The 26,870-nt window shown below is 45.4% G+C and overlaps 1 protein-coding gene across 1 annotated transcript; it reads right to left on the reverse strand.

Annotated features, from left to right (window-relative positions):
- Positions 1 to 1,155: 1,155 nt before the first annotated feature.
- TMEM45B (transmembrane protein 45B) lies at positions 1,156 to 26,591 on the reverse strand. Its single transcript, XM_005887541.3, has 6 exons — positions 26,507 to 26,591; positions 4,814 to 5,009; positions 4,131 to 4,337; positions 2,998 to 3,182; positions 2,402 to 2,547; positions 1,156 to 1,377 (listed from the first exon to the last, which is right to left on the reverse strand). The coding sequence occupies exons 2-6, from the start codon at positions 4,992 to 4,994 to the stop codon at positions 1,266 to 1,268; spliced, it is 831 nt and encodes a 276-aa protein (XP_005887603.1). The 5' UTR covers positions 4,995 to 5,009; positions 26,507 to 26,591; the 3' UTR covers positions 1,156 to 1,265.
- Between the last annotated feature and the right edge of the window lie 279 nt (positions 26,592 to 26,870).

The raw sequence follows: 26,870 nt of genomic DNA on the forward strand, positions 1-26,870 counted from the left end.
ACAGAGGAGCTGGCCTCTAAGTCTTGCTGAGGACTGGCTTAGGGACTTAGTGACTTTGTGGCTTCAGGCTACTCCTGTTCCGTGAAGGGCCCCATGTTCTTGAGTGCAGGCAGTTGTGAGAACCTCACGAGACTGAGTGCATTTCAAGGTCTGGGAAATCCTGTACGAATGAGTGGCACTCTGGGTCCACACGGCCTTTCACATCTGTCCTAACCCACTCTTACAGAGCCTGATTAACTCCACATTTCCTTCACTGGAGAGTTCGTACCTGGATTCTCACTGCCTTGGATGTGCTTTTCTATAGGGCACCCCCACCCGCCTTCTTCTCCCCTCCGTGTCCTGGGGACACCAGTCACCCTGCATGGAACTGCTTATGGCGCTCCCTTTAGGCTGAATTCCATGCTGGACACATATTTTATAATCCTTAACAACCATTGCTGTACTGGTGCAAAGTAAATCTTTAATAAGTATTTGTTGAAGGAAGTTTAAAAAAGAACAAAAGATCCAGAACTAAGACTTGCATATCCAGAGTTTGTTACTCATTCAAGATTCACATTCTTTGCAGGATTTGCAGGATTCTTATCCTTGGCTTTCAGCTATATTTAAATTCAAAGCCTCCCTTGACCTGAGATTTTTCTCTGCCTCATTATGGAGCTCTCTCAGAACCCTGTCATTAGGTACTTCTGAGGAATAAGAACATCTGAGTTCAGTCCTAAGCCGGACCAGACTGGCTTCCTGGTTAAGTACAAAGTCACTTTGGCCCAACTTCATTGTTTATCAGCAGTGAGTGGTATTGCAGTCCTGTGGAGTATTAGGATTAGTTAGGAAATGCTTAACAAGTAATACCTAAAGTACCAAAGCTTGTGGATTATTTTACTTAGAAAAATTAGAATTCTCTCTCTAAAGGTTCTATCATTGAATTGATTTCTGATAGGAAAGTACCTGCCGCATTTGAGAGAAACGGTGCTAAATTATCAAAACAGTAAATTCTTCTGGATTTGTATCCTGAATTCATCCGGGTGGTCACTTCCTGTTCTGAAACTTTCAGTCTGATTTCTCCTTATTCTGAGACGTACATGAAGGTTGACTTCATTTTTCTCGACAGGATAGCACACCCATACAGACCTTAGTTGGTTAAGCAAGATGGTGGGACCCTGGGAGCAGATCACGGTGAGGGCGGCGGTGGAGGCAGGGAGCCGGCCCGCTGATTGCTGGCTGAGCACCTTTAGGACACACCACCCTCCACTGCTGACTGGGAGCTGCCCCTACTCCTCATCTGAGCCACTCAGGAGGGCCTTCCGGTATGTGTGATCCGACCTCAGCTTCTGAATCCCAATGACTTCCCTGTCTTCCGGCCTCTTCACCCGCGTCAAGAAGCTGTAACGGGGACAGCAAGGGCAGATGGGTGAGCCCCCAAGTTGACTTACTCCCTCACCCAGGGGTGCAGAGGCATTCACCAGCTCTCAGAGCATTCTTTCTCTTTCATATACTACCTTTCTGACCACATAGACAGGACTCTGGTAGATGAAGGGCCTCAGGGTCAGTAGTACTTACAGGTTAGTGTTGTAATTGAGACTGGACGTAGGTCTCCCCCGACCCCCAGTTTATCATTTCACAGACCGTGCAGTAGAACTAAAAGGAACCACAGCCTGCTTGCCTGCTGTTTAATGTGTGTGCAGCTCTCTGGGTGAAGCATCTGTGCATTGGGTAGGGAAATCAGGAACCAGGAGAGAACGAGGCATCTCTGACAACACAGAACTGGTAGGATCAGGTGCATGGTGGTTAGACTTGGGCTCTGCCGTTTACTCCTGGGGTGACCTTGGCCCAGTTACCCACTCTTGCAAAGCCTTGGTTTCCCCAGCTACAAACATGACGTGCATCCTTCACAGGGGAAGCGTGAAGCCAGGGGATTTATATACTAAGTGTAACCACAGTGCCAGGGCACAGGCAGTGCCTGGCACTCAGAGCTGCTCTCATGACCTGGAGACCAGTGCTGTAGTGAACACCTGCTGTTGTGTCTCACCTGAGAGTCACGTGTGCCTGGATCCAGCGCTTAGGTGATGGGCTCCGAGTAAACCAGGACAGAGTCCTGATGCAGAGCTACTCCTGTCAAACCTCTGGCCTGAAACCCACCAGAACTGCCTTCAAAAGCTGGGTCTGTCGGATCTCTGTGACCAGACAGGTCCTTTGTTTTCTCAGATTTCATCACCCTCGTGTGCAGGCACAGAGTACCTTGCACAGAAGTAGGTATATGCCTGGTCCTCATCAAGTGGTGGGTGTTTGCACTGCTCAGTTAGGAGAGGTGGTCACTGGAGGTAAGAAAAGTGTGGGGTGATACATTTCCAGGACAGGGCTGGTTAGGAGGACACATGTGACACGAGTTGCCTCCTCTAGGACCTACCAGTAAACCAGCGAGTAGCTGGCAGCCAAGATGCAGAGTGCGGCCAGGTAGTGCCAGCAGAAGCACATGGTGACGAACATGATGTTGTCGTGACTGTTCTGGTCCCATTCAGGGCCTCCAAAAGGCGGGAACAGCACAAACCCAATCTGGTGGATAAAACAGGGGAGCCAGCCTTGCCGTTAGTTGGGCCCACGAAGCCCCCAAGCCCGCCAGAGTGTTTGCAGTTACTCAAACAGCTCACACCCCACCCCTCTGCTTGTGTCGAGCAGCCTCTGTGCAGGGAATTGCTCTCAGTTAGCTCTGGGTTCAGTGTGGCCTTGCTTAAAGTTTCAGGGCCCACGTTGCAGATGAGCAGTTTAGCAAGGAGAGTCTGATGACGGTTAGCAGCTCTGCTGGGAAGGTCGGTCAGGGACAACCTCAGCCTGCTCGCTTGTTTGTGCATCAGCAGGTTGTGGCTGGCTAAGGTCACACAGGTCATGGGCGGCAGAGAAGCGGGCCCCGAGCCCCTTTGCGTGGTGCGTCAGTGCTGCCCCTCCCGGCCTGCTCAGCACACCTGCTTCATCCTGCCTCGCACCAGGTGAGGGGCATGGGTTTACCTGCCAGAACCAGGTGCCCTGCAGGAGGAGGAGGCTGGTGCGGAAGAGTTCCAGCACGATGTTGTCCCGAAGGACTACTTCCACGGCGAGGCTGAGGGCGCCTCCAAATACAGTGTACAGCAGCAGGGAGTGGATGTGCTGGTCCAGCGGCGGCCGGTCTCGCACGTGGTAATAGAAGAGGAAGCCTGCGTGGAGCAGAGACCGTCAGGCCCAAGCGGCCCCTCCTGGCCTCAGCCTCGTTGGGAAACGTCTGCGTGAAAGCTGGACCTTCTAGCACTCAGGAAGCCAGTTCACGTAACGCTCGGGGGCAACTCTGATGCGGGGGTCGTGTGTGTAAGTGTGTAAGCAGCACAGGATGAATCTTAGCATCTCTTCACCGAGATGGTAGGGTACAACACAGGACAGTGAGACGTTGCCGATGTGTGACAAGTCGTGTGTGTATACCTGAAATTCAGTTTTACCCTCGTTCAGCCTTTATTCAGTTCTTCCTGCAGTACAGAAGCAGATGACGGGGTTGGATCACGACATGCTTGCACTTTCCCAGTTAACATGAGTTACACTAGGAACTGTGTCCTGGCTGCTGGTGGGCCTTCTGATGGAGCCAGACAGTAACTGCGCTGCATCAGGGTGAGGTGCAGAGCCCTTCTCCCCTAACCAGAGGGTTACCTCCTTGCCTGATGGTGTGTGGAGGAGCCGCACAGGCGGGCAGGAGGAGTCTGTGCCCAGTGTGCTAAGTTACTCAGTCATGTCCAACTCTGCGACCCCATGGACTGTAGCCTGCCAGGCTCCTCTGTCCATGGGATTCTCCAGGCAAGAATACTGGAGTGGGTTGTCATTCCCTTCTCCAGGGGATCTTCCTGACCCAGGGATTGAACCTGTGTCCTTTGCATCTCCTGCATTACCCGCCCGGTTCTTTACCACTGACACCACCTGACTTCGGCTAAAAATCCCATACTTTCCTGTACTGCTTTATGGAGTCTCTCATCTGTACCATCCAGGGCACAGGATCAGGTCCTGTGTAGGGTTTTCAAGTTCAGAGAGTGGGATTTTCTGGGGAAAGTAACTAAGTTTGCAATATTTCTGATCTGTTGTGCTCCAGTCCCTTTAAATCTCCATCCATACCACCTTGTTACCTTCATTGAAGGCAGCCAGAGCCATAACCAGTCTGTCCAGCCCCAGGGGGACGTGGGTGATGAGATAGGTCAGCATGTCCATGATGCCTGAGACTGCAAAGAACAGGTACATGGTGCTGTGCTGCCAGTTCATGAGTTTTACCCAGTGGTCCTCGTGGTACAGGTGGAGGTGGGGCCCGTCAGGAACAAACTGCTCTACCAGGATCCCTGCAGGGAAACGAGAATGGAGGTCAGGGACTGGAGAACCGCTCCAGGACCAACAGACGGCCGAGTGACCCCCAGGGACAGGTGGGGATGGCCACGGCCCTGTGGACCCACATCACTGCCTCGGATGCCACTGTTTCCATGAAAGGTATTTGCCAAGGAATCTGCAGACACATTCCTGTGTTGTTCCTTAGAGGGACAAAGAGCAATAGGAATGCAGCCACACAACTGTGGTCCGTGGGGTCACAAAAGGGTCAGATACAACTTAGCAACTAGACAACCAACAGCAAAGGCGGTATCGACCATCAGCCTACCAAAGCTTGATACCCAGTGGATGCGGTGGTAGGATAGTTAGTGCCCAACTGAAAATTCTCCGTTACCCCTACCGGTGGAGACAGTTGTTTCACGGGGGCCAGGAGATGGTTTGCGTGTTCTGGGTTTGATGAGAATTCCCTGAGTCAGATGACCCCCAACCTTACCGATGACTGCAAATAAAGTTCTGATTGCGGCTTCGATGATCTCGAGACGCTGGTAATGATGGGTCAGTTGGTTGCTCTTCTCCTTTTGATAAAAGTACTTCAGTGGGTGTTTTAGCGACCACCACAGTCCAACTATCAAGAAGAAGCTCCCGGGGAGCGCGTGGCCCTTGAAGTTCGCCATCAAGTCCCAGGACACCTAAGCAGTAAGGAGACACCTGTTAGGCGGCTGAATGAAAACATAAACGGTTGTTTCTGTAGGAAACATGATCCATGACTGAGGCTTCCGAGTTGTAAGCTGTATTAAGAAAGAGCCCCTCCTCATAGAACAAACCTGTGTTATGTCACTAAAGTCTTATCTGTTAAGTGAGTTAACAAGCCCAGGAGAATACACTAGCTCTGAGGCTTTTTTTTTTTTAAGCGAAACTGTTGGTTGCCCAGTCATGTCTGACTCTTTGCAATCCCACGGACTACAGACTGCCAGGCTCCTCTGTCTGTGGGATTTCCCAGGCAAAAATACTGGGTGGGTAGCCGTTCCCTTCTCCAGGGGATCTTCCCAAACCAGGGATCAAACCTGGGTCTCCTGTAATGCAGGCAAATTCTTTACCATCTGAGTCACCAGGGAAGTCCAAGGCTTTAAAAGAATGGGTAAAATAAAAGGGTAGGGGGGACTTCCCCGGTGGTCCAGTGGCAGACCCCCGACCGCCCAATGCAAGGGCTCAGGTTCCGTCCCTGGTCAGGGAACTAGATCCCACATGCTGCTGCTAAGAGTTTGCGTGCCGCATCTAGAAAATCAGTACTGCAATTAAGATCCGGTACAGCTACATTTTTTTTTTTTTTTTTAAGTAGAAGGGAGGGAACAGGATGGGTAAATACGTCTTGATCTTCGAATAGAAAAGCCTGCCTAAACATAAGGGTAAAAGAGGGACTTCAAAAAGAGAAAGTGACCTGCATAAGCATCTTACATATAAAACAATCAGAAGGCAAACTGTTCAGGAAGACGTCTGCAGGAGCTGTGATAAATGGATATTCCACTACGGAGCTGTTACATATTAGTAAGGAAAAGACCACAGAGGAATGGGCAAAAGACACGAATGAGAATGCTAATTGATAATCTCACTGTAAAGATGTTCTGTTGAAAATACTGTTTTTTTCACCTAATCTGAAAAATTAAGGGTTTTTACGTACCCCTCTGAGTATAAGGTCATTCGAATCTGGTAAAATGACAAAGCCTGTCATTCAGCCAGAGATATGCGGAGAGCTTTATCTCAACTGTTCTGTGACTCACTTCTAGGGTTTTCCCTGTTAAATTCCTGGTTGGCCTGCTGCTCACCCAGCTGGGACTTTGACCGCAGGCTAGCAAAGCTGTGCATTTATTTCCCCTGCTCACTGCCCAGCATTCATTCCCAAGTTTAGCCTGTGAAGCCAAACATTTCTTAGCCTGCCCCCATCACCATCATGAGCTGTGTCTGTCCAGGCAGCCGAAGTGACTTGTTTTCATGGCCAGCACCACCTTATTTGAAAGTCACGGACTGAGGGGGACTTCCCTTGCAAACCAGTGATTAATATTTTGCTTGGAGTTTGACCCCTGGTCAGAGAGCTAGGCTCCCACATGCTATGCGGCCAAAAAACTAAAACAGAAACAGTATTGTAACAAATTCAATAAAAGCTTTAAAAAAAAAAAAAATGGTCCGCATTAAAAAGAAATCTTAGTAAGTCATGTGGACTGAGTGAGGGGGACCCCATTAGGATGCAGTCAAAAGGCCACAGTCTCCCACCATTCTTACCTGAAGATCTGAATCATTTCTTAATAAATGCTGCTGTTGAGAGTCTAGCTGAGCTCCTCCATAGCATCACTGCCTCAGCACCTTCTGTGTGGCAGGTGGCCTGCAGGGGCTTTGAACTGACACTACTCTCTCGTGAGCACGCCCTTGAAACAGCTGCTGAGTCACAGTGATAAAAAAATTTGACGTCCCAGGGCCTTCCCCACAGTGCACCCCTTGGATGAGAAGCCTGCAAAGCGTACCCAAGCCCTGCTCTTTTTGGTCTGAGTTGACCAGTTTGGCTTCCCTGGGAACCCTGAAGCAGTCCATCTGTGGACCCTAGTAAGGGCCTGTGTCTGCAGTCCTGCCCCCCTGCCTTCAGCCTGCTGCCCACAATGTGCTCTTCCAGGTCCTGTGGGTAACCAGTTTTTCTATTTCAGTTCTGTTGTAGGCTTTTGTCAAACTGAGGCTCACCATGCGACATTCCAGGACCTTATTTAACAAGTACCTCAACAGTCACCACAGCTTAACCATTTATTGTCTACCTTGGCCAATTTCCAGTTCCTTGAAATAGATGGTTTTGGTAACTTTGTCTAGTGGTATGCTTATTGTGGAGTGGGAGTGGGGCAGGGGCTGCAGAAAGGAATTGCCTATCTATGCCATAACTGGAAGGCCCCCTTCTCATTCTTTATTAATCCTCTACTGGAAAACATTTTTCAAAATTTCCATTTTCATGTAATGCTTAACCCTGTCCTCCAGATCAAGCCAGTGACACTCCTTTGCTTTCCTAATCAGGGTGCAGAAAGCCAGCTTTGCAAATCCTTGCCCTTCCCCATTTTTCTGAAAAGCAGAACCCTAAATGGGAACAGTTCTTGTCTGCTTGAGTGGCGCCCATCCAGTTTGTCCAGCCTCACCCTTCCCGTCTACCTGTTTAAAAATCCACACCAGTGGATCCTAAGACCTGCACCTTGTCTGGAGGAACCAGTTTTAACTTCCCGTGTACTTCTTGGAAGGCCGAGTATCCTGATTTGACAGAGGAGAGGCGCAGGGGAAATTCCATTAACAAATCAGTAAATTATTGCCAACAAAGACCCACTGTATATAGCAAAGGGACCTCTGCTCAATATTATGTAACAACCTAAATGGGAAAAGAATTTGAAAAAGTATAGGACATGTGTATACATAACTGAATCACTTTGCTGTATACCTGAAACAATCACTATGCTCCAATATCAAAAAATTTAAAAAGCACAAATTGATAAGTTGTTGTTTACTCGTCCAGTCACATCCAACTCTTTTTGCAACTACATGGACTACAGCCCACCAGCCTCCTCTGTCCATTTGATTTCCCAGGTGGGAATACTGGAGTGGGCTGCCATTTCCTTCTCCAGGGGATTTCCCAACCTGAGATTGAACACATGTCTCCTGCATTGGCAGGCAGATTGGTTACCACTGATCCACCTGGGAAGCCCAATAGGTTATTAGGTTAGCTACATTATAGATTGTCTAGAGAGATAAGATGGGTCCGGTCTTGAAAAAGAGGAAATGAAGTAATTTCAAACAGAACAGTAAAAATGTAGACTTCCAATAATTTGTACAATACTATTCAGATAGACTAAGTCCTTGAAAAGTCTAGCTTAAAAAAAAAATTCTGAAATATTAAATAGAAACACTTAAGGGGTGAGGGTCCTTGAATACACAGAATCCTGTAAAATACTTCAATCTAAGGAAAGGCTACAGATAAGAAAACATTAGAAAGTGGTTCCATAAAGACGGGCTTCCCGGATAAGCTCAGTTGGTAAAGAATTAATGCGGGAGACCTGGGTTCAATCCCTGGGTTGGGAAGATCCCCTGGAGGAGGGAAAGGCTACCCACTCCAGTATTCTGGCCTGGAGAATTCCATGGACTCTATAGTTCTTGGGGTGGCAAAAAGGTGGACATGACTGAGCAACTTTCACTTTCCACAAAGACAAATTCCCTTGCTTTTAATATGTTTATTCTCTTTTGGTATCACACGAGATAAAATGGGAGTATGAAGGGAGGGTTAAATGTTTTGAAGGATAGTAGCTTTGAGTTAAAGCTGGAAATCAAGAAAGCTAGAGGTTTGGGCAACTGTTCATTCTGAGATCACTGGAAAAGGAACATTAAGGTTTCATGTCTTTCCTTAGACTCCTAGTTTTTAACCATCTCCCTCAATCTGTATTCTTTCTTTTTCATTTAAGGTAATTGAAATGTAAGACAAGGTAGAAGTTGTCAAAATAAGAAAAGGAGGTGAGAGTGGGGAAGAGTCGGGAGCAAGGAAAGGAGAGTCCTAGGAGGCGGGGCAGTGATGCAGAGGAAAGGAGAAGCCAGGGCTGGCGCCACTTGCCTGTCGTTAATGCAGTGCCTTTTAAAACAAATCCAGTGTTTCCCTCTATTGTAGATGGGGAAAGTAGGAATTGTGAAGGAAAGGGTGTATGGAGGTGAGTGAGAGGATCAGAAAAAGAAACAGGAAAAATGAATTTCATTTTCTTTCTCAAGTGTTTCATTTTCTTGCTCAAAATTAGCAGAATCAAGGACTTGGCATCCACAGCAAGGGGAGCATTAAAGCCAATTTCCTCAAATTTGTGATGACAGGATATAGATGCATAGACTACCAGCTGTTACAGCCTGGACCTCTGCTTCACCATGGGATAGTCTTCACTGTGGAATGTTATGTGACCACTGTCAAGAATGAATTAGTGTTGGCTTTCCATGAGGTTCTGTTGGTGGAGACACGAAAGATGGAAAAGACCACTTATAATACGATCTTATTTTATGTAGCAGTGAACGTCAAATTATGGAAGATAATTTGAGGGTATATCATGCTGTTTATTAAGCATTTCTGGCTGTCCCCTGGGCACATGGTATGGTTGCTTTATTATTTTGCATATCTAGTTATCCCTGCTATTTGTTGAAAAGATTCTTCTTTCCCCCATTGAATTGTCTTGGTGCCCTTGTCTCCTTTTTTTTCTTGAAAATGTATTTCATCAATCTTCAGCAGAGGGGTTTGCCTACAGTAACGTCAAACTGTGCTGAAGAAGGGTAATTTCGTTACTGTGACACATATATTAACTTTTAATACAGTGTACAGTGTTTTGACAATAAAGGGAGGACTCCAGCCTGAGGGAAAGAGGAGGAAGGTTACAGAGGGAAGTATCACCGAAGCTTACTTGAAAAACAAATATTGCATGTAGTGTGGGTACAAAGGCTGAGAGGTGGTTGCAGCCAGGCATCCCTGCAGCTGGGTGATGTTGCCCAGCACGCTCTCTGTGCCCTACCATCACTACTGTCTTTACCAAAAAGACCAGATGTTATTCTCTTCCATGGGGTATGTATGTAAGGGCAGTGGGTGGAGGGATGCATTAAGTCTTGAAATTGTCTCTACTGGGAATGGAAAAAAACAGTGGACTCAAAAGTCAAAGACCTTGGCTGAGTCCCCTAAACTCACTGAATCTCAGTACGCCTCCTTCTAAAAAGGGACCTTAACGTCTACCTCACAGGGATCTTGTGAGAATGAATCGAAAATGTCTTGGAGTTAACTAGAACAAGTGTGTAATAAGTGTCAGCTTTGTCTCTTCCATGGTCCTCTAATTCCCATTCCCACGTTCAATGAGGGAGAAACGTAGTCCTGTCAGAACCAACAAGGCTCCTGTCCTTTGCTTTGAGTGGCTGACCCGGAGGTGGGGAAGTCACTGTGAACCTTCATGTCACCTTGGAGATGGCAGTGGTTGGGTGTTTTTTTTTTTCAGTGGGAACAGGGGATGTGTTTGGTCAGTCAGGAATAGGTTATGGGAAGAAGATAGCGTATTCTTTTACCGCAGAGCATGGTTTTTATACTTTCTGAATCTGTCCTTCCTTGGAGAAACACTCATGATTTCTGGTCTGTGTTTACTTTGGAATAGAACCAACTGTGCCTGACTCAGTTTTCTGTCACTTTGCTGACACGGCTCCTTGTTTAACCACTCCTGTGAGCTTCTTAAGTAATAGAGTGCAGAAGAATCGCAGGGTGTGGTATTGGAAGTTCCAACAGGCTAGTGGGACTGTGGCTTAGTCCTGAACTTCAGGCAAGGTGTATCCCTACTCTGTGCTAGCCTAAGAGACTTCAAGCACCTCTGGAGTCCATCACTTGTCTTCAGAATTTGACAGTTACTATGCCTTTGTTATTTTCTCTGTGAGATGGGTTCTTAAAACAGCATGGTCAAAAGGGGTAAGACCAGAATGAATCTGAACCTTTTTCTGGCATGAATTCAGTATGATATGGAACAAAATTACCATGAACAAGAGCTCAGTTAGGGACTTCCCTGGGGGTCTGGTGGTTAAGAATCTGCCTTCCAGTGCAGGGGACATGGGTTCTATCCCTGATAAGGGAGCTAAGATCCTACATGCATGAACAACTAAGCCTGTGAGCCACAACTGCTGAGCCTGCACGCTCTGGAGCCCAAGTGCCATAACTTGAGAAGCCCATCTGCCACAGTGAAGAGTCAGTACAGCTAAAAAACAACAACAAAAATGAGATTAGTTACCTCCCAGCTCCATTTGATTCCTCAACAAAAGATGATCTCATTCCTCCTTGTTTTTTTCTCCTTAACCTGCACCTATGAAATGCACCTATGAAATACAAGACTTGATGCATAAGAAAGGATCCCTACTAGCAAGGGGTCTATAATCTAGCAGGGAACTAGATACTTGTGAAAGTTGAACGTCATGAGGTATCCTGACAGTGGTTGCTTGGGGACATAGAGTAACTCTCAATGTCCCCAAGAATTTGAGAAGGCTCCACAGAAGGGATGGCATTGGAGCTGGACGTTTCTTGATTGCCTCTTCAAACTGTCATGAAAATCAGGTGGTACTGGGATCTTGTCTTAAGGGCTGAAGAACAAACCTGGGCTAAGTTCCATTATTTTTGAAGCTCTAATAAAGAACTTTAGCCTCTGAGACAGAAGACCTGGGTCCAAATTTTGCTGTGCACTTACTCCATGATCTTGAGTAAGATACATAAGCTCTCAGGATCAGAATTTCATTGTTTGAAAAGAAATGGAATATCTCCTGCTGCGACCAAGTCCAAGCTTGCTCTGCTCACCACACGATAGGCCAATGAATTGGAGACAAGGTGTTGAGGCAAGGAATACAACTTTATTTGGAGAGCCAGGAGATTGAAAAGATGCAGACTATTGTCTCAAAATGGCCATCTTGTCCAGGTTTGGATGGTAGGTTCTTTTATAGATCAGAGATGGGGGGAAGTGAGGAAACAAAGAAAAAAGACCATTTATCTTGCAAACATCTCCTAAATGGTAAGCCTCAGGCAGAGAATGTGCTAATTTCTCCCTTTCTGCCGTCTATGGTGGACAGAGTCCTGAACCGAGGCACTTTTAACAGTCAGGCAGAGGGGCAGGATTCTCGGAGGCAGGCCATTATGCATGATTATGACAACAAAAGCAGTGAAAAGCAGGTCAAATAAACAGTTCCAACCTGGAGTTAGAATTTATTTTCCCCTGAAACAATTTCCCACTGTCCAAGTTCATTCGAAAGTCTTGTGGAAAAGGGGGCAATGACTCTTCTAATTGCTACATCAGATGGATCTTTTTCAGAGTGTCCACCCCCAGTGCCAACGTCCCAAATGTTGAGACTTGTCTCCTTTGTTCCCCTTGAAAGTCCCTACTTTATTCCTATAGACTTGGAAATATTGAACTTCAAACCCAGGAGGCAGCATTTTAAGTTAAAGAATTGTGCTTTTCTAGTATGGGAAGATGCAAGAGTCAGGGCTCATTTAAATTGTTTCCTTGATAGCGTGTCAGCTATCTGGGGCCTGTGGTCCTGTATTCCTCAGGGTTCACCATAGGGAGTGGCCTCAGCTGATGATCACCAGATGGCAGGTGTTCTGCTTCCTTGGGGCTCGCTGGCTCATGTTGGAGGGCTGCAACTGCTGATTGCACTTCTCAGGTCTTTCTCTCTTGGTTAAGAATTTGACCAATATTTGGGAGACATTTCATGATCAACTTTTATCCCATGGTGCTGGAAGACTCATTCCAGTTCAGGCAAAAATTCTTGATATGCCATTCCAGTTGCTAAATTTTGGACTAGGCCCCATCAATAATTAAAGATTCTCTGGATTCTCTCTAATTATAGTCCAGAAGACATTTTCCCTTGCTGCTTCTTCCCATACCTAGAATCACACTACTGCAATTATTTTATGTTATAAATATGACCTATTTTCTCAAGATGTTTAGCCATAGACGTTTTGTTGGAAGCCTGATTACACTTTGATTACTGTCAGAAACAACAATCTTATACGTTAGACAGGATGTAAGTAATATAGCTAGTATCATTGACAGTGACATAGTGCACAGGCAGACACAGTGCACACCAAAGGACAAATTCAAACAGTGATCAGTATAACTAATTGTAATCCAGCTGCAATAATTGAGCAACCAAAGAAAGCATAACTGATTTAATGAGCTGTTTGCAGTTTCACTGTACTGGTCACACATACTTTTGCATGGCTTAATCTTTGAGACAAGCATACGTTACTGGCAGGATCGACCAGGTAGAAAGGGGGAAAAGTAAATGTTTCAGTTCTGCTCACAAAAGGTAAAATTTACCAAGTTACTGTAAGTCATAATTAGTTTAAGGAGAAGGTTTTTCTTACACCTGGAAAATATAGATTTGAACCAGTAATTTTTAGATGGAAACCACAAAAATTATGACCATATTTACCAGTTCACTCAGTCCTAGGTAACTAATCCTTTTTGTTAACAGCTTTATGAAGCCATCAGGTTTCCCATTAGAATTCATCAATTTCTTACTCAGTTCAGCACTATGGTCAGAAAGTCAGAAACTTATATTTATGCAAAAGTCCTTTTTATAAATCTTGGAGGGGAGGTGTTTTTGCAAAGGCATCACAGTGAAACCATAACTGTCTATAATAACAAAAGACTTAAGAACTCATGTTTAAGCCTGATGATAGTGCAGTTGACAAAACAACCCAATTACTGTTGTGACATGCAACTGTTTCAGATAATAACTAGAACTATGATTGATAATATATTACCAGGACATATCAGAATTCCACATAGTATGTAGAATCCCTGTACCATTTACCACACTATATAACCTAAGAAGATGTATTACTCATTTGACAATACTTCCTATGTAATTTAATATACTAAGTGAACCCAGTTAGTTTAATATCTCCCTTTGGGGTGTTTTAGGGGCTCTTTGAAGCATCCCAAAGTTAGCTAGAGGTCCAAAGAACTTTATTAAAACTTGATTTGGGAAGTTTTGTCAAAAGTAACTTTAAAAAATTTAAAACACAATAGGGTCATAGGTCATTGTGAAACAATAGTTATTTACTTAGCCAAAGTAACAAAGATTTCAAAGGCAAATACAGAGCAAATCATGTAAAAGTAAAGAACTTAAAATTTGTTATAAATGTAGTTCAACATCATCAGAAAACTGATGAGCATGAGCAAGATTCTTTCCTCAGTGTCACTTTCCACAAACTTTTCTGTAGCCATAACTTATTTTGCTCATCATTAGAGGTAAGGACAGAGGAGCCTGGTGGGCTGCAGTCCATGGGGTCCCTAAGAGTCAGAGTCGGACACGACTGAGTGACTTCACTTTCACTTTTCACTTTCATGCATTGGAGAAGGAAATGGCAGCCCACTCCATTGTTCTTGCCTGGAGAATCCCAGGGACGGGGGAGCGTGGTGGGCTGCCATCTATGGGGTCACACAGAGTTGGACATGACTGAAGTGACTTAGCAGCAGCAGCAGTCACCTCTAAGTCAGACTTACTTCCTTTTTACTTAATAAAATGCAATTCCAATCTACATGCCTTCTTTACTGAAAACACACATCCTACTTTCCTTCAGCAACCATGAGCTGACCTTTATATTAGCATTCTGTAGATTGGTGAGCATAAATACCAGTGATAATTTCTAAAAGTATTTGCTTTCTTAGAGAACATCTCAAGATGGCACCAAACATTCATTAACAGTCAAAGGTATCTTTAGTTTCTGTATAAGGAAGCCCGTGTTCAGTAATGTTTCAGTATCTTACTTATTTTACTTGGGAGTGACCTCGCTGTTCAATAAACTTCCATCACCACATTCAAACACACAAATAGAGAGGTCTCACTTATCTCAAGATTTCAGCCCTGAGTCAGGTACAGCAATGTAAAACCGATCGGTTTACAAAAGAGGTTGTATTAAAATTGGGTTACTGCCACATGGAACAAGTCAAGCTCACCTGGTTAGACAGCTGAATATTTGCAGGAAGAGAATTTAGGATTTCTGATTACCTTGGACAAGCCAACTTCTAAATTACTTTACCCTCTATAAAACTGGCATTTTAAGAGACAACAAAGAGGAGGGTTCCTGAGAAGACCAAATGGGACATTTACAGCTCAAAGATGTAGGCAGGTTTCTCCTAGGATGACTAGGTTTCCCCTTTGTTTAATACCAAAGGGGAAAGAGGTGAAGGTAAGAGAAAAGACAGGCTGAATAGCCTGCCTTATGGTTCTGCCAGGAAAGTGGTGGCTAGGGGAGTAGGCTCAGTGTTTTACTTGAACCAGTATGTGCCAGATGGCACATGGAAATCTTGCTGTGGGGGAAGACACCCTGCTGGTAGCCTGGCCTGTTCTGTGACCCGCCTTATCCTGTCATGGGACCTTTCAAGTAGCGGGTGCCCTAATGGCTTTTAAGGCCTGACCCATGCCCACACAGTTTTAACTGTCCTGTTTCTCAGCTTAAAGGAGAAAGAGGAGAAGAGAGTCCTCACCCAACTGGGTGGTAGCTCCCAGGGCACAGTGGGCTGTGGGACCTTCAGAACATGCCAGAGTAAGCCTGGTCCAGAGTCCCTCAATTGCTTCCATAGCCACTTGCCTGTTTGCAGAGGCCTTGAGGAGAAAGAAATGAGAAGTGGGGGTGGGTGGGGGTGGGGTGGGGTGGGACACCTTAAAAGAAGCTCCAGCAGTTAGTACTAGATGTCTGCGTGTTGCCAGAATAACCAGAATAAACCAAAACATAGCCACAAGAAAGCCACACTAATGTGACTTCTCAGTCCCATTAGACCTGTGGTCTTTGTCCAAAATGCCTTGTAAAGGGAGTTTTCCTTCATAGGCAGAGCTTCAAGCTGGAGCTGAAGCTCTCCACTGTCAAATTACTTGGGTCTCCTGTAGGGGAAATCAGAATTCAGAAATGGAATATTTCTTGCCATATAGTAAACAAGGATTTTACAATCATCAGTGAATCTGGCTCTCCAGTGTAAGCTTCTGAGCCCTCAGGGCATTCAGGGAGGAGGAGAATATCTGCGTGATCTCATAACCATTGGCTGCAGCCACTCCCTGCGGTGAGCATGGAGGAACTCAGGATGTGAAAACACAGGACACTGGCCCCACATAGCTGAGATGCATACGAAAGGAATGATTTCAGTGAGCCCAGACTCTTACATCTTCCCATACATAGAAAAGCACTAAATTCCTTAACTTGGGCTATCTGGTTTTCTTTAATTCACAGAATATTTTTGATGTTCAGACTACCTCCCTTTTGTTGCAAGCTTCTATTTAACCTGGCTTCTCCACTCACTCCTCGGAGCAGTTCTCTTGAGGGTCACTTGAATGCTGTTTCCTGGGCTTGAAGTCCTAAAAATTCCCATTGAATAAAACGTAACTCTCAACTTTCAGGTTGTGACTGTTTTTTAAGTCAACAGAAATGGATGCCTCAAGACCGAGGGAGCTCCTTGGTTTGTTATCAGTGTTTCTCTCTTTTGCAAAATGCTTCTAACTGTGAGACTGTATAATTATGAACCATTGAGGGGCCATTACTCTTCTGATCATAATGTATCTAATATATGCCCCAAAGAGTTTTGCTTCGGGATAGATGAAATACTTCCCATTTTTATAAGTTTGATGGCACCAAAACACAAAAGATGTAGGCAAATTCTTACACAAATGACACAAAGTCCAGTACTGATGCACAGATGAACCAATTTCCAACTCAGGTAAATAAATTTACCCTGAAAAACAACTGAACAAATTCCAGCTAGGCCACCTATCCCAACAAGAACCAGTTCCCCAAAGAACAGGTTCCAATTGAATTGGCTCCCAACTCAAATAAATCTTATCTTACAAAACAAATGGACCAGTTCTAGCTGAGGAACCATCCAGGAACAATTCCCCTCTCCAACAGGGTGGAAGGAAAAAGTGAAATGCTTAGTCACTTTGTCTTTTTGTAACTCCATGGACTGTAGCCCACCAGGTTCCTCTGTCCATGGGATTCTCCAGGCAAGATTAGTAGAGTGGGTTGCCATTTCCTTCTCCATGAGATAGTCCCTGAGCACAGAGGAAACTACCCGTCCTTTGATGCAAAACTCCTATATATCCCAGTTCCTCCCTTAGATGGCAGTTTCTCAGAGCCATCTGAAATGCTGTCTCTCAGCCTGTGGTCCTCATTTTGTCCCAAATAAAACTTAACTTGAAACTCTCACATTGTGTGTGTGTGTGTGTGTGTGTTTCCAACAGTTAAATCGATATAGTTTGGAAGAGGTAATTTCCATGGCCTTTCCTCGTTCTAAAATCCGTTTGTGAAACAAAAAATGAAAAGGGACTGTAACTGAGAAGCACTCTATGGGACCTTTCCCCATATCCTCTGCTTTAGCTCCTTTATGAATTCATTGTAAGGACTGATGTTGAAGCTGAAGCTGAAATACTTTGGCCATCCGATGCGAAGAACAGACTCATTGGAAAAGACCCTGATGCTGGGAAAGATTGAAGGCAGGAGGAGAAGGGGATGACAGATGATGAGATGGTTGGATGGCATCACCAACTCAATGGGACATGAGGTTGAGCAAGCTCTGAGAGTTGGTGATGGACAGGGAAGCCTGGCATGCTGCAGTCCATGGGGTCACAAAGAGTCGGACACGACTGAGAGCCTGAACTGAAGTACCCAGATGACAGTATTTGATGCACATTTCCTGAGTTGTTTTGCAGATGTACAAACCTCCCCTTCTCCAGCAAGTGGATGATGTTAACTACTTGATGACCATGAGCATATAGCCACAGACCTCCTGGAGCCTAAGGACTGATAGGTTAACTCCTGTGATATCGCCCTACTGCCTCACCATCAGCCAGTCAGAGAACTGTACACCTTTACTCTGCGACCCCCATCCCCACCCCCACGCGCCCAACCTGCCCTTTAAAGATGCTTTGCTGAAACTCTTTGGGGACTAAAGGCTTTTTAGGACTTGAGCCACCTCATCTCTTCACGTGGCCTAGCAATAAACCTTTCTCTGCTCCAAACTCTGACATTTCAGTTTGTTTGGCCTCACAGTGCTTTGGGCACAGAGAACTTACGTTAAAAGAATTTGAGCAGGTTGAGCCATGGTGAAGGAAGATGAAAGCTTACAGATGTCATCAACAGAGGGCCAGTTACCAGTTGCCACTTCAACATACTTAGAGTAAAAGGGGGATATCTGGACTTGAAAGATGGGTTATTTTTCAAGCAACAAGGGAAGAAAAGTTTAACATATTTCCCTACCCCACTTTCAGTGAAGTGTCCAGCACTTTCCCAGTGAACAAGATGGCTGCCCAGCCTCCAGCTTCACTAGTGGCCCTTCTTGCTCTGGCAAGCTCTTCCTCCCATTTCCCATAGACAGGTTTTGAAAACACTTAGCTTCCCTCAAACTTGAGTTCAGCCAACTCCAGATAAACCTGTTCTCATTCTACTAATACTGAGGAGTGGAATGTTTCCTGCCATATCAGCTGCAAAAGATGTCCCAGTCATTGGTGATCACAGACCTCCAAGGTGAGCTGGTGAACCCAGAGGAAACTCAGGAAGGAGGGCCAACCAGGAGCTCCCAGGATGAGAAGGAGCTCAGAGAAGGAATGGGGGCTGGCTGAGGCAGAGATGTTTCCAAGGGAAAAAAAAAACCAAAAAAAAAAAACTGGCTACTTACTTGATGTTGATTAACTCTACTGAGATTTTACCACCTTGTCAAAGGTTAGGCTCGAAGTACCAGGTTGATCAAAAAGTTCACTCAGTTTTTACCACGTTACAGAAAAACACAAATGAACTTTTTGGCCAGCTTAATAGTAATGCATATTCAAAACCTAAGCATTTGAGGAAGATGCAGCAATGACTAACTCCAGTGGGCAGAGAAAAAGGTATACAAGAAAGGAGGTGTAAAAAAATCTTGGTTTATCACATGTCTGAGTTGTGAATATTTACATAGGCATAAAAATGTAAACCCTAAATGTTACTGTATCTGAAAATATTAGAATATGACTATAGAGACCATGCAAGAAAGGGAAGCGAATGTGAGGTAGAATTATGAGGGTTTAAGAGAGCTAAAACCTCATCCTTCCTATGACTGATTCATGTTGAGGTTTGACAGAAAACAACAAAATTCTGTAAAGCAATTATCCTTCAATTAAAAAATAAACCTCATCCTTCTAGATATCATCTAGATATTATCTAGAATGGTGGATAAAAAAAGAGTGGATAAAAAAAGAGCCAATATTTGCATGTTATTTGGGAATATGATAGAAAATATAAGAAAAACATAGCAAAAAGCATTGAAAGTGGAGAGGTAGCTTAGTACTGACTCCGCAAAAACCTTGTAGAACTTAACAGATGTTTGTGTATGTGTGTGTGTGCTCAGTCATATCCAACTCTGCAACCCCATGAACAGTAGCCCACCACACTCCTCTGTTCATGGAGTTTTCCAGGCAAGAATACTGAAGTGGGTTGTCACTTCCTTCTCCAGGGAATCTTCCTGACACAAGGATTAATCCACATCTCTTGTGGCACCTGCATTGGCAGGCAGATTCTTTAAAATTATAAGTTTGTATGGCCTTCTCTTTTTTTATCCTCATATTCTGATATTTCACAGTGTTGTAAGTTGATGTTGGGCTTTTTTTGTTTGGTTTGGTCATTGTTCTAGGCACTTTAAAGACCTTTTCAATCTAAAAGTCATACTCTTCAGTTGTGGGTGGTTTTCTTCTGTTATATAATTCCTACTATTCTTTCTGAAACATATTAATTACTTAGATGTTGGATCTCTTGAATTCGAATTCTAATTTTCCTATCTTTTCTATTTTATTTGTTTTGACCAAAATGGGGAATTAAAAAAAAAAAGTGATAGCCTCAAGAGGAGTGAGACAGAAAGCTGTTGGAATAAAATGAAGCAGCCTTTACCAAACTCCTCCAAATTCAGTTTTTTTCAAGTTGTAGTCCTGTGACCATCTGCATTCAGATTACCTGCAGTGCCCAGTTTATAGTTCAGATTCATAGACCCATCCCAGATCTAAATAATCAGCATTTCTCAGGGCCAGACTTGGAACCTACAATTTCAAAAAGTTCCCTAGATCCACTGTCTTGTTTATTGCTTTTTAGTTAACCAAACAATAAAAAGTAAATAAAATGAAAAACAACAGCAGATGTAGAAAACAGTCAGTGACCCATAAAGCACACTGTGGTAGACGCTGCTATTTGCTTTACCAGATATCCCTTCTTCCTTATTCACAGGGTCCTTATTTTACTGTATTGGCAACACATTCAACTAAAACACTAGATTTTCTCAGGCTCCTTACAGTTTGGGGTGGTTGTGTGGTGTAATTTTTATAGCAGTGAGATGTAAGGGGTCTACTGGGTGGAGCTTCCTGGGAAGATCTTAATGTTACAGTAAGTCTCCTACATATAAACAAGTTCCGTTCTGAGTCTGTTTTGTCTTTTTTGTTTTGCCTGCACTGGGTCTTCATGACTGCGTTCAGGCTTTTCTCTAGTTGTGGCAAGCAGGGGCTACCTTCCAGCTGTCGTGTGCAGACTTCTTGTTGCAGAGCATGGCTCAAGGGCTCTAGAGTGCTGGTTTAGTAGTTGTGGCTCATGGGCTTAGTTGCTCCATGGCTTGTGGGATCTTGCCATATAAGGCATCGAACGAGTATCTTGCTAGGCAGATTCTTAACCACTGGATCACCAGGGAAGCCCTGACAGTGCGTTTGTAAGTCCAATTTGTAAATCCAACAAAGTTAGCCTAGGTACCCAATACAATTGGCTGTATAGTACTGTACTGTAATAGGTTTATAATACTTTTCACACAGATAATGTATAAAAAACATACACAAAAATAATGAAAATATTGTTAATCCTATAGTACAGTACCTTGTAGTGGGTACTGCTCTGGGAGTTGGTATGAGCTCCAGGAGTTGGTGATGGACAGGGAAGCCTGGCATGCTGCAGTCCATGGAGTCACAGAGAGTCAGACATGACTGAATGACTGAACTGAACTGAACAGTACCTTGAAATGTCAGTAGTACAGTACAACAGCAGGTACACAGGGGCTGGTATTGCCTAAACAGGCAAGAAGAGTTACTGACTGGAGGAAGGAGAGGAGGAGGGAGATGGTTGAGCTGAAGGATCATCAGCAACAGGATGGAGGGCAGGCTGCAGTTTCCCTCACACCTGATGGAGATGGAATTCATGTTCACATCTCTGAAAGTTCACAACTTGAAGGTTCATATCAGATCAGTTCAGATCAGTCACTCAGTCGTGTCCGACTCTTTGCGACCCCATGAATCGCAGCATGCCAGGCCTCCCTGTCCACCACCAACTCCCGGAGTTCACCCAAACTCATGTCCATCGCGTCAGTGATGCCATCCAGCCATCTTATTCTCTGTTGTCCCCTTCTCCTCCTGCCCCCAATCCCTCCCAGCATCAGAGACTTTTCCAATGAGTCAACTCTTCACATGAGGTGGCCACAGTACTGGAGTTCCAGCTTTAGCATCATTCCTTCCAAAGAAATCCCAGGGCTGATCTCCTTCAGAATGGACTGGTTGGATCTCCTTGCAGTCCAAGGGACTCTCAAGAGTCTTCTCCAACACCACCGTTCAAAAGCATCAATTCTTCGGCACTCAGCCTTCTTCACAGTCCAACTCTAACATCCATACACGACCACAGGAAAAACCATAGCCTTGACTAGACGGACCTTTGTTGGCAAAGTAATGTCTCTGCTTTTGAATATGCTATCTAGGTTGGTCATAACTTTCCTTCCAAGGAGTAAGCGTCTTTTAATTTCATGGCTGCAGTCACCATCTGTAGTGATTTTGGAGCCCAGAAAAATAAAGTCTGACACTGTTTCCACTATTTCCCCATCTATTTCCCATGAAGTGGTGGGACCAGATGCCATGACCTTCGTTTTCTGAATGTTGAGCTTTAAGCCAACTTTTTCACTCTCCACTTTCACTTTCATCAAGAGGCTTTTGAGTTCCTCTTCACTTTCTGCCATAAGGGTGGTGTCATCTGCATCTCTGAGGTTATTGATATTTTTCCCGGCAATCTTGATTCCAGCTTGTGTTTCTTCCAGTCCAGCGTGTCTCATGATGTACTCTGCATATAAGTTAAATAAACAGGGTAACAATATACAGCCTTGACGAACTCCTTTTCCTATTTGGAACCAGTCTGTTGTTCCATGTCCAGTTCTAACTGTTGCTTCCTGACCTGCATACAAATTTCTCAAGAGGCAGATTAGGTGTTCTGGTATTCCCACCTCTTTCAGAATTTTCCAGTTTCTTGTGATGCACAGTCAAAGGCTTTGGCATAGTCAATAAAGCAGAAATAGATATTTTTCTGGAACTCTCTTGCTATTTCCATGATCCAGCGGATGTTGGCAATTTGATCTCTGGCTCCTCTGCCTTTTCTAAAACCAGCTTGAACATCAGGAAGTTCACGGTTCACATATTGCTGAAGCCTGGCTTGGAGAATTTTGAGCATTACTTTACTAGCGTGTGAGATGAGTGCAATTGTGTGGTAGTTTGAGCATTCTTTGGCATTGCCTTTCTTTGGGATTGGAATGAAAACTGACCTTTTCCAGTCCTGTGGCCACTGCTGAGTTTTCCAAATTTGCTGGCATATTGAATGCAGCACTTTCAGAGCATCATCTTTCAGGATTTGGAATAGCTCAACTGGAATTCCATCACCTCCACTAGCTTTGTTCGTAGTGATGCTTTCTAAGGCCCACTTGACTTCACATTCCAGGATGTCTGGCTCTAGGTCAGTGATCACACCATGGTGATTATCTGGGTCGTGAAGATCTTTTTTGTACGTGGGGGCATGGGGTATCTCCTCCCGGCCACCGCCCCTGACCTTGGACGCGGGGTAACTCCTCTCATCGCCGCCCCTGACCTCGGACGCTTGGTATCTCCTCTCAGCTGCCCCGCCCTGACCTCGGACGCGGGGTAGCTCCTCTCTGCTGTTCCTGTGCCGTCGCAGTCTGGTACTCTCGGCCGCTGCCCCTGACCTCGGACGTGGGGTGGCTCCTCTCGCCTGCGCTTCGGCGCGCCCGTCGCAGCCGCCTGCGCTACAGGAGACTTATTATATTATAAAAAAGGGACAGACTCAAGCAGTACATGCCTTCTGCTCTTCTTTCTATTAAGCACAGAAGAGCTGCCTATCCTCAGGTGAGGATGAAAGCATGATAAGAGCGGAATGAGCCTACTCTAGCGCTGGACTTTGCGCCTCCAGACATCTGGTGCTGAGAACAAACTCCTTATTTACTGAGCCCCCCATAGCAGGGTCTTCTGTGACTTGTAGCTACACGTGACATCTCATACTTATTCAAAAGTGTGTTTGATATACTGTATATTGAACACTTTTTTTTGGGGGGGGGAGGGGCTTTCGGCAGTGTGATAGGAATAACACAATAGGCCTGATAACCAAGATTCTTTCCCTCATGTAGTGTGGAATACAGTTAAAGTAGAAGAATCTACAGGTATCTGAGTCCAGGATTCAGAGGGGCTATGGTTTGCTGTCACAGACCTTAAAGCAACAGAGTCAATGGAAATAAACCACTCAATTTATGTAGGTAGGAGATCTTCAGGAGACCACATGTCAGAAATAGCAACTGTCTGGACACTGGGAGACCTAGGTTTTCTCTGTAATTCATTAGCAAAGTACATTTGGGGAAGCTTCATGGGGGTGTTTGTTTAATTTTCCCTGAATCCACTTTTCTTCTTTGAAAACAAGAAGATTGGTTTTAATAATCTTTAAGGCTATCCTCAGCTCTAAAATATTTTGTGATCACATTGAACAAAGATGGCTATGAAATGTATCCAAAAGAGTGTTTCTATATTTAGACTCTAAGAGTTCAAGTCAGAATATATTAAACAAAACACAAACCACCCCCCCCCATCTAAACTAAACAAATTAAGCAACAAAGAACACATGACAAGGAGTTGTGGTGTCATAGAGGAATTTCTGGCTTGAGATCTGGCTTTGCCACATAGGCCTGGGACAGAAACTGTCTCTAAGTCTCAGTTTCTCATTTATGAAATAGGGCTGTAACTCTGACCTCCCTGGTGACTCAGTAGTAAAGAACCGGCCTGCCAATGGAGGAAATGTGGGTTCAATCCCTGGATGGGGAAGATCCCCTGGAAAGGAAATGGCAACCTACTCCAGTATTCTTGCCTGGGAAATCCCATGGATAGAGGAGCCTGGCGGGGTACCGTCCATGGGGTCACAAAAGAGTTGGACACGACTTAGTGGCTAAACAGCAACAACACTCTGACCTCACAGTGCTGCTTATTAAGGAAAGTGCCCAGTACTCTGTAAAACCCCATTATGATTTTATACCAGGAAGCTATGGATAATGGCTTAGACATCTCAATCCTTCCAGGGGAATACATGAGCGTGCTTTGATGTTTGCCATTTAATTCTTCACACAAGGTGGACAGATCTTTTGAGTCTCCTTCTTCTTTCTGTTGTGTACCTTGAGACCCATTTTATTTTTATGTAGGTGAACAGACAAGGGAAATAAAAACAGCTAAATTGAAATCATCTCTGTTTCTAACCCCAGGGGAGAAGGCTGGCTGGTTAAAAGGGAAGCTGGGTTCAAACAAAAGGTGGGAGTTACATCACTTATCTTTGGCTAATAATTGTCCGTATTCAATATTGTATAGTACTGTGAATAATCTAGATACTGCTGTAAAACCTGTCTATAAAAACAAGTGTAGACTGGACATTTGTCTACAGATTTAGCCATTAGCTGATGACACAGTAGTGACTTCTGTTCTCTTACAATCATAAACAGGTTTGCAATAACAGGAACTTTGGCTATGGGAGTGGCTCTATGTACAGGAAAATTGCCTTTATCCATTTTCAATGAGCAGATGCATTTGAGGGAAAGAGATAATCTTTTGATAACAGCCTACACAGATAGGCTGTTTGATAACAGCCTATCTTTGATAGGCTACTACAGCTGTACTTTGACCAATGAGCATGGCAGCCAATGTTTCCTTGAAGGTGGTAGTGAGATAAGAAAGTGGAAGTTTTTCTTTCTTTTTATCCCCCTTTTCCCTCAGCCCTGGCCAAATCCCAACAGTTTTGAAATGCCCTGTGCTAAGATTAGGGAAGACACATTACCAAGGATATATTGGCAATATACTTTAAAAGTTACTGGTGAGATTCAGTAACTTCACCTAGCCCATCATAACCAACATCCCCAGTAGGGGCAGGAAGGAACCCATAGAATGTAAGGAAAATTGCAGAGTGTGAGATAAGCAAGTCAGGGTGATTCTGTTTCCACTGTGCATGGAAGAAGTGAGAGGAAATCTAAGTTCTTTGAAAAGAAAATTGAATGCTTGCCTCCTGTAGTACCAGAACAGATAATGCATAACCAGAAACCACGCCTTTTTCCTCAGCCTTTGTCAGGTGCCCTCCCTTGTAAAATTAATATGAGGGCTCTGTTGAATATGGCCCCTTGTAAAATTAAGGGGCCATATTCAACAGAGCCCTCATATTAATCCCACATCTTTCCCAGAGACTCTGGAACAGAGTGTAACTACATCATATCAAGCAGACAAGCTCTCAGTCATGAAGAGCAGGTGTCGGCCCCATAGCTCACAGTCTAGCATTTTTCTCCCCAACGGTGTTCAACGTGGAGCAAACCCCAGATAGTATTGAATGTGCTGCACATCAGGTTAAAAACAGGACACATTTCCTTTAACCATAAGCTATATCACCTATTAAAGTGAATGTAAAAATACAGGTAAAATCCATTTGTCACTTTATGAGCCAAGCAGAGCCATGGGTGGGGCGACCGTGCCAAGGGTCAGGGATGCGGGGGAAATGGCAGCCGCAGAGGGCCGTGGTGGAAGAGAACATGAAGGAAGGGGTCATTTCCACTACTTTTAGACAGGCGCCTGGCTAAAATTTTAAAATGATTTCTTTCAGAAAGTGACTGGTTTCCCGGTTGCTGCAACACAAACCCTTCTCACGTCTAGGGTTAGCTCCTGTCTCCAGGGGCTCTCCCTCTGGATCCAGACAGGAACACCTAAAACTTCTCCAAGCACCGCTAGCCTTCACCCTTTGCCCCTCACATCTCTTGGCCCACTAGCCTCTTCGTGGAAGCTAAATAATGGCTCCGGGGACAATATCTGTCAATCGCCTCTTGCTGTGAACCTCCAGGGTTCCTGGCCTAAGGGGGGATGTGGTCGGCACCCTCGTGGGGGTGGCACTGCCCAGTGAGGGTAGCGGTGGATGCGCCATGAGCCCCGGACGCAATGGACGCAATACAGCTCGGGTCTCCAGGAGGGACACCAGCCGTCCCCGCGGGAGTTTCCGATCCTGGGGCAGAACGGAGTCTGGGGCTTCACACTTGGAAGCTCGTCTCCCCAGGCGACAGGGTCGCCCTGCCAGGCTGGAGACGCAGCAATATTCACCCCAGGGCAGCCCGCCATCCGACACAGGTTCGGGGCGAGGTGGAGCCGCCAGTGCGCCATCTGCCAGCCACGAGGGGGCCCCGGATCAGCATTCCATCCCTGGGCCTCCAGTGCCTCCCTGTCCTCTCGAGTCGCGCCGCCTCCCCTGACCGAGCCCCCTTCCTTGGCCGCGCTCCGAGCCCTTTGCCCGTAGCCAGCGTCTCACCTGCGCCGAGCACCTCCGGGCCGTCCGTCCGTCCGTAGCCTTGTTGCGCGCAGAGTGCAGCCACCACCCAGCAGGTTTGACGGCCCCTCCCTCTCAGCCAGGCCACCACCAACCAGCCCTCCCTGTCCCCGCTCCACCTCCCTCACCTGCCAGCTGCTGGGCCTCCCGTCTCAAAGCCCGCGCTGGTCTCCACGCCCCTGACCTTCCCGCCCGGTTTTCCCCAGACTCCGGACACTCCCTAAGGCGTGTGCTCCCACAGGGGCCGGGCCAGGTCACCTATGGTTGGCTGTGACTAACCTTGACCTCCTATGATGCAAAGCAATTAGAGAGCCTGGAAGGGGACAGCGCAGGTAAACAAGGAAGA

The sequence above is a fragment of the Bos mutus genome, chromosome 29, assembly GCF_027580195.1.
Source record: "Bos mutus isolate GX-2022 chromosome 29, NWIPB_WYAK_1.1, whole genome shotgun sequence".
In the NCBI taxonomy this organism is placed as follows: Eukaryota; Metazoa; Chordata; class Mammalia; order Artiodactyla; family Bovidae; genus Bos; species Bos mutus.